The following is a 13,179-nucleotide window of genomic DNA, read 5'->3' on the forward strand; positions in this document are numbered from 1 at the left end:
TACTCCAGGCAATCAGCAACAGGGGGTTTGTTCTTGCGCGTGCACAGGATGGGGGGGTGGGGGCAGAGCGAGAGGGAAATTCATTAGAAGAGCGACGGCAAATCTGGCTGATGTTAACTTTCTAAAATCCAAGGAGGACAAATGGCTGAGAAACAGACCAAGAGATTATGATAAGTCGAGGGCAAGGAGCCGCGTCAACATCGGCGAGGCTTTTCAGCGGTGGAGAGACCTCCGAGAGGTAAAAGGCTTGAAGACAGATGCAGAAGTTGCTCTTTTTCTTCCTGATAGGTGGGTAACAATAAATTTTGCTATGTTTCACAGAACCCATATATGCTGTTGTTGTGATGTTAGATTTAGTAGCAGGAGAGTTGTGTGTCTGGAGCTGGTGTGCGTAAAACCATCTCGCGTGCATGAATTTGGGGGGCGGAGCTTCCAAAAGAGCACTGAAGGGAGGGGTGTGTTTGTTTCGGCAGTCGAGTTCGAATATCAACAGTGTTTCTAAGGAATCGCTGAGTGCACCTTTAATGCTAATTAAGACATCTTACACATTTCAAGTGTACTTATTCACCTCCAAGTGTCAGGAGTAAGTATTTGCGCTTGCCAGAGTAGTGGAGGGATCACAGAAAACTATCTTTGTGTCTCTGACCCCAGACACTTTCAGGGCAGTTCCCCCCCCCCTTCAAAAACAACCCTGAACAATAGTTTTCTGAACACTAGGTTAACACAGCACAGCAATAAGTGAATATTCTGAAAGCAAAACATGAAAATGCACTTTATTTAGTATTTAATGCATAAAGAAAGCCCCCCCTCTTGTCTCCACACAATGGAAATGAATTATATCACATCTAATGTTTTTTTTCTTTTTCTTTTGGGTGCATTTTTAAGGAAACAATTAAGCCTATTTTTACATTTAACAAAACTTGTTCTTTTGCATACAAGTTTCTGGCTGAAGAAAAAGCAAATAAAAGTTTTTTTATATATCTGTAAAACTCATGCATGACAGAGTACTACGTTATGTTAAATACAAACTGATGCGATCCTAATGTGTCTATAGAATATAATTTTCCACACTTATCTCCAGTGTTTTAAAATTATTATTAATTATATTCATTAGAATAAAAAAGATAATTAAATACACAAGCATGTTGCTATGGAACTAAAAAGATGTAATGAGTTATATAATCATACATACAACATTAAGAAAAAAAATATCATTACATAGAAATGCAGCAATCTCTTGTGTCACTAAACAGTGAACTTTCCTATAAGTGATGTGAAGTTAATCAGCAATTTAGACACAAGTATGTCCATCGGTACCAAAAAGTACACAAGAGACTTGTCAAACTGTCAACAATAGGATGAGATGTTAATAACTGACAGATCTAATAAAATTATTTGGAGCAACAAATAACATCAGTGGCCCCTGTATGCTGAAGGCATTGAAAATGCAGACATGCATTAGAGTAAACCTCTACATAGGACAAGAATCGCTGATCTAGGAGGGCGCCACAGTAATAACCACTAAAAAGAACCCATTAGAAATCCTGCTGTAATGCACTCAAAACCACAACTTGATCCTGGTACAAATTCTGTCATCTCATGCTACTGGTAATTATGGTTATTAACAAAACCCCATCTATATCATAGAGATATTTTACACAGCTCTGCTTGTACCCAAGGCCATATAAAGTCACAATAACTTTGGAAAGAAAGCAAAAAAGGAAGTCAGTCTGTCCGTTTGTAAATATTTTGCTAACATTATAATGGTATATTATTTCATAACTAACGTAAAAATAAAAAATAAAAAAAAAAATACATAAACACATTCTAAGGCCACACACAGTACACCGTATGTTGCACATATAAATCTGTACATTATATTGTGGGTCTTCTGGACGTTTTCATCGTGTCATTTACCATGTATATGTATTAAAACAATGCATAACCAACAGTTCAGTGAATCCACGTATATCACCACAAAATAATAATAATAATAAAACAAAATAATAAAAGGACAAATATTTTCATAAAAAAAAGTAGCCTATTTTTAAACCATTAAGATTTTTTCGATTTGATGAGACATATTTTTGACATGTTTCGTGAGATAAGAGTGATGCCAGAGACAGGTGCACTTCTTGTAAACTGAACTCAACTGATAATATAATTTCCACCAGCTCATGACAATTAGCAATAGGGGAGGGGGGGCAGTTGTTATATTCACATTTATCAAATTCATACAGAGTTACAATACCAGAGCAAACATTTATCATTAAAAACACCTGTGAATGTTTAATGTATGAATTCCACAAGGACAAGTAGAGTGTTACAAACAGATTTCATAATGGTAGTAGGATGTTACCTGAGTCCTCAGCACAGTAGGGTACTAAACCGTAGCACTTAACAGCAGGCCTATACATCACATATTATGCAGATTTAACAACATAATGATGTTTAGCTTAAACATAATGTGTATCAATAGTTGTCTGTTAATAATTGACAAACCATATCAATAAATGATGGGCTGTTCCATCACACAAAAATCACTTTTGGTTAGATGGTTGGTAGCATGAAATTTCCAAGTTAGTCGTGTTTCTTCAAACAGTATCTTCAGGCATGAATTTTGTTCCCCACTTCTTAAAAGTACCACAAAACCCCTTCTAATTCCATAATATATCCAAAAACATATCAAATTCCCCTCATTAATCAAGGGAAAACCTCTTGTTTTTTCAAACGAAGGAACTGATAAGAAAGAATGTTCATCATCTTGTCTGTAGAGCGTCTCTCTGTCAGCAGGTGGCACCAATGTGCCGATGAGAGAGGTCTGAATGTGCTGTTTACGGTGGGCCTGTTTGGGCAGGGTAGTGTCAGACAGCGAGTCGCCCCGGGGCAGGGTGTAGGGGGCTCCAGGTGGAAGGCGGGGCTGGGGGAGGCTCCTGGGGGAAAGAGCACGGCTGAGCTTCGACTTTAGCCACACCGCGACCCTGACACAACCGCCGGTGCCTCAACAGTCTGTCTGTCCGTGAGAAGTTCTTACAGTGGAAAACACAAAAGTTAGTGTGAGTGTATGCATGTACATGCCAAAAAAATAAACTTCTGACAAAAGAGCTAATGCATGGGTGAGTCTTTTAGTAGTTTGTTTTTCAGGAATCTTCACTCTGAAGCTTTTGGTGTGGACTGAAGTATGTTTGACATCAGAGTAGGGCTGGGCTATACTTGTGAATTAAGAAACACTGAGCATGTTTACATGCAAGCTCTTACACAATTATGCTTAATAAGCCGACACTGTGTGGTCATGTGAACACATTAAACGGCCTTCCTTCATTGGTGTAAGGTCATAAATAAACCGATCAACATGTGTAAATTCTTGCCCATTACTCGATTTTGCATTGTATGTAAACACCTTTACTGGCGTTCTTACTGGCTTATGCAATGGAAGCAAGTGTTGTGTGCATGCCTCTTCGACGGCCAAAGCAGAGAATAACTTGATTATTTCAAACCTCAGTTTTCTTTGCTTTGTCAGATTTTTTTTAATAAGCTGTTTTTTTGGGAGTCCCCGCATATTGGTGTGCATGTAAACGGGCTCACTGTGAATTTTAGGCTGATTTTAAATATCGTTTTTGTTTGTAAATGAAGTTTACTTAAGACACCATCATTTGCTTAACGATCCTTCCTTGTCTCCTTAATAAATTCTTTATATGTGTCCACTTTACATTAAGGTATTTTCATTGGTTACTAATGTTAAATAAATGTTAAGCATTTATAACATGGGAGGTAAAATTTCTCATTATTTGGCCAGTATTGCATGAAAGTCACTCTTTTTATGCATGTTGTTATAAACGCATATCAATGATTTATAATGCATTTGTAAATTAATTAATAGTCATTTAAACCTCTTTATAAACCCTTAAATGGAATTTAAAAGTTTTACAGATTTACACTTCAGTTGAATTAAATGATTAAAACTTTAATTCATCAACTCGTTTGTGATGGTAATGTTCATGAAAGTCTCCGTGTGAAGACGTATAGCATAATAAATTTTTCATTGCATGTGTCCAAAGAAATTGCCATCAGCGAGCAGGATAAAATTTAACTCCAGTTTAGACCAAGCAATTGAACCGAGTGTAAAAAATAGCCTTTATTAAAGGTGCTATAAGCAATTTTAGCCTATTTGGAACTTCCACCACGCTTAGCGGTTGATTATACATGCCCCCCTTTTTAAAAAAAATCCAGCACCCCAAAGACACGCACACACACAGACACGCTTGGAAACTGTTGAATTAGAGCAGATGGAGGGTGAGGTGTCATTTTGCTGTTCGACCATGAGCATTTCGTGGGAACAGGGCTTCTGATTGGCTAAACAAACGATCTAACTATAGCCTGAGGACATCTTTTTCGCAAGTAATAAGGATGTTTTCTGCATGTAATTTAATAAAATAAATCACTAACAGCACCTTAAAGAATCATACTTTTTGGGCTTAGTCCACACATGTTCCTTGATTGGAACACTGGTATAGCTATATAATAAATTCCAGACCTCAGTAGTGGTCTAGTAACAATTATGGGATATTAATTAGTATTAGTCTAACCTATTAAAATAAATGCATGTCATCAGACACTGCTGAGTTTTCACCTGTTGACAGCGTTCACACTGATAGGGCTTCTCTCCACTGTGAACGCGCTTGTGTCGCTCCAGATGATACCTCTGAATGAAGCGCATGTCACACATGTCACATGCAAATGGCTTCTCGCCTACCAAAGGGGGAAAAAAACCTTTTTAAAACACTTCATTCTCAAAGTAGTCACAACAAATAAAATTCTAAAACATTCATCCTCATGTATGAATCAAGACCGTCATAAAAGGTTTCAATATGAAATAAGGTAATTGACTTCATACAAACTCGAGTTTGTAGACAATATGATATTCAATGAAACATTAACAGGCTTTAATATAGAGTGGAACTCTTTGTTTTGGGATTGGTTTTAAAGTTCAGAGACCTGGTTTGGGACTTGAGAATTTATTTTAAATTCTTAGAAACCAAATAAGATTGACCATTGGAATGGTTTACAAAATACGTTGACCAACTAACTTTATTTTGCATAGTAACACACTAAAATGAAGACAAAGAAACTTAATATGCACATGAACACCTATGAGGTGTGATTGCCTACATAGATGTTGTGAAAATGCAGTCAAATCGGTATGAATTAGCCAGATTTAGAAAACTCCCTCCTATTTACAGTAAAGAGGTAAAAACTAGGACTGTCAAAATCAACAAGTTAAATTAAATATTTTAAATGGCATTTTTTTTTTTAAACAATATTAACAAATGTAATCAATTTGACTTTCATTCTACCTTTCATAGGCCCTTCCATACATTTAAAACTTCACCTCTCTCATCATCTTACTCTCTCTCACACACACATTATCAACCTACTCAAGCCGGCGCCACACTAGCCGATTTTTCCAGTGATTTTCAGTTGTGAGCTTCATTTACATAATTGCCGCCAGATGGAGGGAGACGACGCGTGCACTAGCGTCTACCAAAAAAAAAAAAAAAAAAGAAAAAAAACACCACCCAGAACTGATTTTGTATTGCCTGCCAACCGAAAACAAAAGAGGCCAGAATAAGAGCGCTGTGTCCAACTCTGACATAAACCCTGAACTCTGATCTAATTAAACCACACATTGCTTACTAGTGGTTATTGGTTTCAGAATACCAGTTTGGGGTTAGTTCACTCAACACTGACACCCTGTCTACACAGGACACGTACGTTGATATGACAATGGCATGAGGCTGCCTAAACTGGATGTGTCGAAGTGAACATTTCAAATGACGTGCAGAAAGCACGAAGCTGTGAGCTTGAGTCGACTTCAAATGAATAATCAGTATCATATAGGGATGGTACGATATATTGAATTTCGATACATTGTGAACCAGAAAATTTATGAACCATATCTAGGCAAAACTCAATATTTCGCGATTTGAAATTGTTTTCTGTCCATGTGATCATAAATGAAATGAACCGTCAAACATCATAATTTCTCTATCACTTGATTTTATCCCTACTGCACTTTTTTTCTACACTGTTTACAGAGTTTAGACAAGGTCCTTAAAGTGCCTGAATTTAGCTTTTAGAAACTGAAGTACTGAAATACCTGGAAAATCACCTTGTTTAGTTGAAAAATGTTTGAGATTAAAACAGACCAATTCTTCCATGTAATATGTATCTATCAAAGATGAGATCCCGCACTCCACTTTACAGTCAGATAAAAAAGTAAAAATAAATTTAAATTTTAACAACAAATAGCATGAATGCGCTAAAAAATGGAGACTTCTCTCTCGTTAACGAATGAGCAAAAACACCTGTGAGTCTGTGAGATGTGTTAAACTCTTTCAGTGACAGTAACATTATAGCGCTTATTATACAAATGAATGTTAACTTAATATTACTTGTAAATTGCACACATTATTTCAAACACTGACAGCTCATATCATTATTATATATACAATTTCAAGAATATGAATTGATAGAATGTAACATTTTTATAATCAAGACAAACAAATTATTAAAAAATTTAATTTTTGGGACAGGTTCTGTTCAGTTCTATTGCTTGTTCTGCACCTGATTAGCCTGAGTGTAGTCCACTATTTTTGAAGGCTTATTTGTTTGTGATCTTTTCTTATAGTGAAAAGTATATGAGAATTATTTAAAATTTGAGCATTTAAATTGTGTATTAAAGAACTTTATTTTGATGAAAAATAATAATGTGCATTTTGCGCAAGCATTTTTTACAAAATAAAAAGATTTCTGCCATACTTTGTCATTTAAGTGTTATCATGTCAAATCGAGATAACATCGAATTGTGAACTTCATATCGTATATCGAAACAGATTGTGAGAACCATATCGTCCCATCCCTAGTATCATACTTTATTTTTAACGGAAATCCAACTGGTATTCACATTTACTTATTAATATTTATATAATAAAATGTTATTGTTACTAAAACTGCATATGCATGTGGTTAGAAATGAATATATTAGTAGAACAGAAGGCAAAAACATCACTAATCGACTTTGATGTAACGCTCAGAACTTATTTAAATATTAAACCAATAAATTCATGGCAAAAGAAATTCAGAAATATGATATTTGGTAAGTAAACTGCAGTGCATCAGAAATAGAACTGGGCATCCATCCACTGTCAGCACTATGAGATGCGGCGCAATGCAACAGACATTTCTGGTGTAGGCAGCATCGAGTTTGTTAAACCCTATAACAGCGTGTATGCCAAATATGATACACAACGCATGACGGCTCCTGTTTCATTCTCTGTTCAAGCTGAAAAGCCCAAAAACTTATGGTATGTAAGTTTCACATGTTTAAGGCACCATCTAGTGGTTATTTGTGGAAAAAAGTGGTTTCAATGTTTATATTGACCCATTTAAAATGGTGGCGGACTTACGTGAAAAGTGATTCTTATGTTGGGATAAATAACAGCTTATTTTAATAAAGTAAAAGTAACAGTAATGATTACATTGATACTGATATTTTAAAATGAGTATTTGTTGAATATAAGCAACTTGTGCATGGTTAAAATTTTGTATATTATTTATTGAAAAAGGCAGTTAAAATTACATGCATCAAATATGATACAACAGGCTTTTGCGGTATCTCTCAATCACCATTCCATTCCATTCATGCCCACAACAAAAATCACAGAGCTATGAAAATCTGAAATCTGAAATATACTTTTTATAAGATATATTTAAAGTGTATTTTTATATATGCAGCCTGCTTTGTCATTGTAAAGATCTCATTATTTTACATTACAAGCTATGATGATGTAACTTACCATAAGTTCCTGAGACCCAGTGAAAAAAGTTTTACAATTTCCCTTTTTTTAATGTCAGTATAGTGTTTGGTGCATAAAATGCAGATGATAAAAAAAAATGTATTGAAAAAAATGTATTTGATGTACTGAATTGAACTGTGATACATTTCAATCCATATTTATAGACCAAGGAGAGGAAGTTGTCATGACAAAACTCACAAACATTTGGTATCTCTGAAAAGCCCAGGGAGTCCTCTGATAATAGCCCAAGATTTACCACTGTAGCATGTATGGGCTAAGAAAAACATAAATAACAAATGTTCAACACAAAAATGAATTGCTGGGCCTCAGGAGGATAAAGACCTTTAAAATATAATGCATCAACAATGATACCAAATTCTTTAAATAGTTTGTCTAGTGGTACTAAAAACAATAATGTCAAACAATTAGTATATTCTGACAATTCCTTTATATTTCAGGCATTACAGTTTTAAGCCGGTGCCACACTAGCCGATTTTTCCAGTGATTTTCAGGTGTGAGCTTCAGTAAGATAATCACCGTCAAGGCAGAGGGAGACTATGCGTGGATTCTATGAATCACTTCTATTGCAATTGTTTATGCTCACATGGTACTCCTGTTGTTATTTTGGCAAGCTCCACATGACACAGAATCAGAGAGAGAGAGAGAGTGAGTTGCAGAAAGTTTGTCACCCCTCCACCATTCTTAATCAGCAAGTGTGTCATACCTCCGAATGAAGAGAGCAAGATCTCAGCAATACAGTCTGCATGTATGACACCCTCAGCCAAAACAGAGTTGTTTGGAGTCTGCTAGTGTGGTGCCGGCTTTACATGAACACAAGAAAGCTGTTTTTTGCGAGAAAGCTGCTTAAGACATGAAAGTAGCCTTCATGTTTACATTTACTGTGTAAGCAGTGTACCCTTTAACCCCATATGCATGCGGCTCGGTCAGTAAGCAGCTTTCTCAATGGCGAAGGGGATATAAAATTTTTCCGCAAACTCGTGTTATTGTGTAACATAACGTCTGAGGAAGCTATATTTTATTCTCTATTGCTTTATTTTACTTCCAGATGTCCCACAGTTGCTGTTGTGTTTGTTTCCTTAACTTTCCATTGCGGCCTGTCGTGGCATTGCGCTGCAATAGTGGGGATTCCCTTTTCCCCCTCATACTCCGGGATTCACAGGGATAGTTCACCCCAAATGAAAATTCAGTCGTTTACTCAGCCTTGTGTATATATAACTGTTATAACCCTATGACTTTCTTTTTCTTAACACAAAAAATGTCATGCTTAGTGATGTCATACAATGGCAGTTTAAGGTGACTGCCTCTTCAAGCGTCAAAAGGACACAAAAGTATAATTCAGAAGTCCACCAGCATGGTTAAATGGTAAATAATTTACTGCCTTTGTGCTTACATGTATGGTGTTCTGGGATTGGTTTAACACCAATTTAAAACATAGGCCACTATCGGTCACATCTGTATATGTACTTAAAGGGTTAGTTCACCCAAAAAAAATGTATTCATTGTTTACTCAGCCCTGTGTTGTTATAACCCCCTATGATTTTCTTTTTCTTAAAGGGAGAAATTGTGAAAAAATGTCATGCTCAGTGATGTCATACAATAGCAGTTTATGGTTTATGGAAGAACTACCTCTTCAATCTTAAAAAGTATGCAAAAGTATAATTCAGAAGTCTAATAAATTATTCCATGAGACTCATGATTGTTCTGAAAGCATACGATGACGTTTGGTGAGAAACAAACTGAAATATAATGTATTATTTAGTGAAAGTGTTGACTGACCGTAGCTCTCCTCAGTGCGTTCATGAGACTGCACGAGAGCTGTATTTATTGCGAGAAGGGGCGTTCAAGCGAAAACTCAAAAAACAGGTCCACCACTGCGATATTAACAACAGAACACAACTGCACACAAACCAGAGAACAGAATTTACTAAATATGTCTGATGAGATGAGTTTGTAGTCGGAGAATAGATGCATTTCTATGCCTAACCTTATTTATTTGAAACTGAGTTCTCAATCAAACTGAGATAGACAAACAGACGAGCGACAGTCACACTGTGTCCTAACCTGATGGCAAATGACAAAAAAGGTATATTTTCTATGTTAATCAGAGTTTTTGTCCTTACCAGCCGTGACGAACAACAGGACATTCTGTCAATCGCTTGGTTTCTATTTTCGGCATCGTGCAGAGTAATCCCATCCGATGTGAACTAGCACTGGTCCAGTGTGAACTTGCTCTCATGCAGTCTCATGAACATGCAGAGGAGAGCAATATTCGGCCAACAGTTTCACGAAATAATACATTAGATTTTGGTTTATCACCTAAATCTCATTGTATGCTTTCAGAACAATCATGAGTCTCACTGAATAATTTATTAGACTTCTGAATTATACTTTTGCATGCATTTAAAGATTGAAGAGATAGTCACCATAAACTGCCATTGTATGACATCACTGAGCATGACATTTTTTTCACAATTTCTCCCTTTGTGTTAAGAAAAAGAGAGAAAGTCATATGGGGTTATAACAATCCAGGGCTGAGTAAACAATTAATTAATTTTATTTTTTGGGTGAACTAACCCTTTAAGCACATATACAGATGTAACACATAGTAGCCGATGTTTTAAATTGGTGTTACACCAATCCCAGAACACTGCACATGTAAACAAAGGCAGTTTGTTATTTACCATTTAACCATGCTGGTTATTTACCATTGAACCACTGCTGAAGTTTACTCGAGCTCACAGCTCCCTGCTTTCTGCACATCACTTAGAACGTTCATTTCGGCGCATCCAGTGTAGACAGCCTCATGCTGTTGCATCGTGTCAACAGATGTGTTATGAGTAGACAGGGTGTCAGGGTTGAGTGAACTAACCCCAAACTGGTATTCTGGAACCAATAACAACGAGTAAGCAATGTGTGGTTTAATTAGCTCAAAATTCAGGGTTTATGTCAGAGTTGGCCACAGCTCTCTCTACTTTTGGCATCTACTGTTGTTGGTTGGCAGGCAATACAAATTCAGTGCTGGGTTTATTAGCTTTTTTTTTTTTTTTTTTTTTTTTTTAGTGCTAAAAAATAACAAAAAAAAGTAAAATAATACACAACAGCATTTTGAAATGTTTTTTTTTATTGTTAAAATAGCCAAATCTATTGGATATTCCACTCCGTTTTCCTTATAGGAGTGACTGTGTAACTATGGTAACAGGGCTTTCCTTTCCCCACACTAGTGGGCGGGGTAAAATGGCACAAAATACTCAGCCAATCAGAAAATGTGATTCAACTCTCTCACACACACCCACAGACTCTCACACACAGTATCAAACTCACTTACACAAACTAAATGTATTTGAGAGAGGTTTGATCGTTTCAGAAAGTGGTATGATAGTGTGCGTGAGTAGGATGGTATGTGTGAGTGGTTTGATAGTGTGTGCGAGTGAATTTGATAGTATGTGTACGTGGTTTGGTAGTGTGCGAGTATGATGGTATGAGTGAGTGAGTATATGATGGTACGTCTAAGTGGCTTGATACTGTGTGTGAAAGAGTTTGATGATGTGTATGAGTATGATGGTGCATGTAAAGCCAGGGCCACACTAGCCGATTTTCAATTGTGAGGTTAATTTACATAATCAACAGTCAGGTGGAGAGAGATAGAGTACACATAATGGCACTGGCTTAAGTGGTTTGATAGTGTGTGAAAGAGTATGATGGTTCTTGAACGTGATAAAGTTTGTTTGGAAGGGCCTCTCATTTACCAACCTCAATCTCATGCCCTCCAAAAGACCTGACAGCAAACCAAAATCCACAAAATTATCAACAGGCAGGGAGTGTTTCTGATAAAAATAAAAAATATAAAATAAAATATTGTGGGCCACTCACCTGACTCTCTTCTGCCTTTTACTGAATCTAGGGCTGTCACAGAGACAGATGTGATTTCTCAGAACACCAATTTAAGTGATATCTGTTAAGTAGTAGGCACATTTAATGTGTGGTATTAAAAAAAATAAAATAAAAAAAAAAAAATGCGTTTTACAACTGGACAGTGTCTAAAAAAAATAAAAAATAAATGCACTCGAACTGCTGAAGATGCTGAACACAGCTAGACACTTTGCAGCGGTCAAAAACTTAAGTTTACCTTTTATATTAGGTGGCCTTAACTACTATGTACTAACATTACATACATACAAGACTATGTATTTACTGTGTAACTACATGTTGTTCTGCAAAATATCCACATTTACTGCTACTGAGGTTGAGGTACGGGTAGGTTTAGGTGTAAGGGTAGGATTAGGGGTTAGTGTTAGGTTTTGGGGCAAGGGTTGGGTTGGGGTATAGATAGTGTAACTACAAATGTAATTAAATGCAGGTACTTTAAATGTAATTACAATGCAACAACATGTATGTACATTATAAGTACATTGTATCAAATGGTTAAGTACGTAGTAGTTAAGGCCACCAAATATAAAGTGGGTCCGTTTACTGCATGTTTATATAGAAAAAAAGATTTAATAAAACAGCACAGACAGACCCAAAAACACCCTGTGTAAGCGGCAACACTTTAAAGCACTGATATATGCATGTATATACACTCAATGAGCACTGTATTAGGAACACTATACTATTACTGAGTATGGCCTCCCTTTGCTCTCAAAACAGCCTCAATTCTGCAATGTTAGCATTTGTTCTACAGTGTGCCAAAAAAAACATTCACCACACCACCACCACCAGCCTGGACTGATGACACAAGGCAGGTTGGGTCCATGGATTCATGCTGTTGCCACCAAATTCTGACCCTACCATCTGTGTGCCTCAGCAGAAATAGAGATTCATCAGACCAGGCTACATTTTGCCAGTCTTCAACTGTCCAGTTTTGGTGAGCCTGTGCCCACTGCAGCCTCAGCTTTCTGTTCTTGGCTGACAAAAGTGGAAAAGTGGAAACTGGTCTTCTGCTGTTGTAACCCATCTGCCTCAAGGTTGACTGTTGTGTGTGATAATCCCAGGAGATCAGCAGTTACATAAATACTCAGACCAGCCCATCTGGCACCAACAATCATGCCATGGTCGAAATCACTGAAATCACATTTTTCCCCCATTCTGATGGTTGATGTACCTGACCCATATCTGCATGATTTTATGCATTATACAGCTGCCACACAATTGGCTGATTAGATAATCACATGAATAAGTAGGTGTACAGGTGTTCCTAATAAAGTGCTTACTGAGTGTATAATACGCACATTCTACTAGAAGTGTCAACCACACAATCAGCCGATCCAAATAATTACACATGAATTTTTGTCTTTAAGATAAA

At 36.6% G+C, this 13,179-nt stretch overlaps 1 protein-coding gene across 10 annotated transcripts in view; it reads right to left on the reverse strand.

Moving 5' to 3' along the window:
• Positions 1–745: 745 nt before the first annotated feature.
• The window catches only part of znf740a (zinc finger protein 740a), an 84,302-nt gene continuing 71,868 nt past the window's right edge, over positions 746–13,179 (reverse strand). For all 10 annotated transcript variants that reach the window (XM_051676632.1, XM_051676639.1, XM_051676638.1 and 7 more), the window contains 2 exons: positions 4,631–4,749; positions 746–3,029 (listed from right to left, as the gene is read on the reverse strand). In XM_051676632.1, the coding sequence (XP_051532592.1) occupies positions 2,865–3,029; positions 4,631–4,749 (284 nt within the window). In that variant the 3' untranslated portion in view covers positions 746–2,864. The remainder of the gene's footprint in view (positions 3,030–4,630; positions 4,750–13,179) is intronic.

This window comes from Myxocyprinus asiaticus, chromosome 37 (genome assembly GCF_019703515.2).
Source record: "Myxocyprinus asiaticus isolate MX2 ecotype Aquarium Trade chromosome 37, UBuf_Myxa_2, whole genome shotgun sequence".
Lineage (NCBI taxonomy): Eukaryota > Metazoa > Chordata > Actinopteri > Cypriniformes > Catostomidae > Myxocyprinus > Myxocyprinus asiaticus.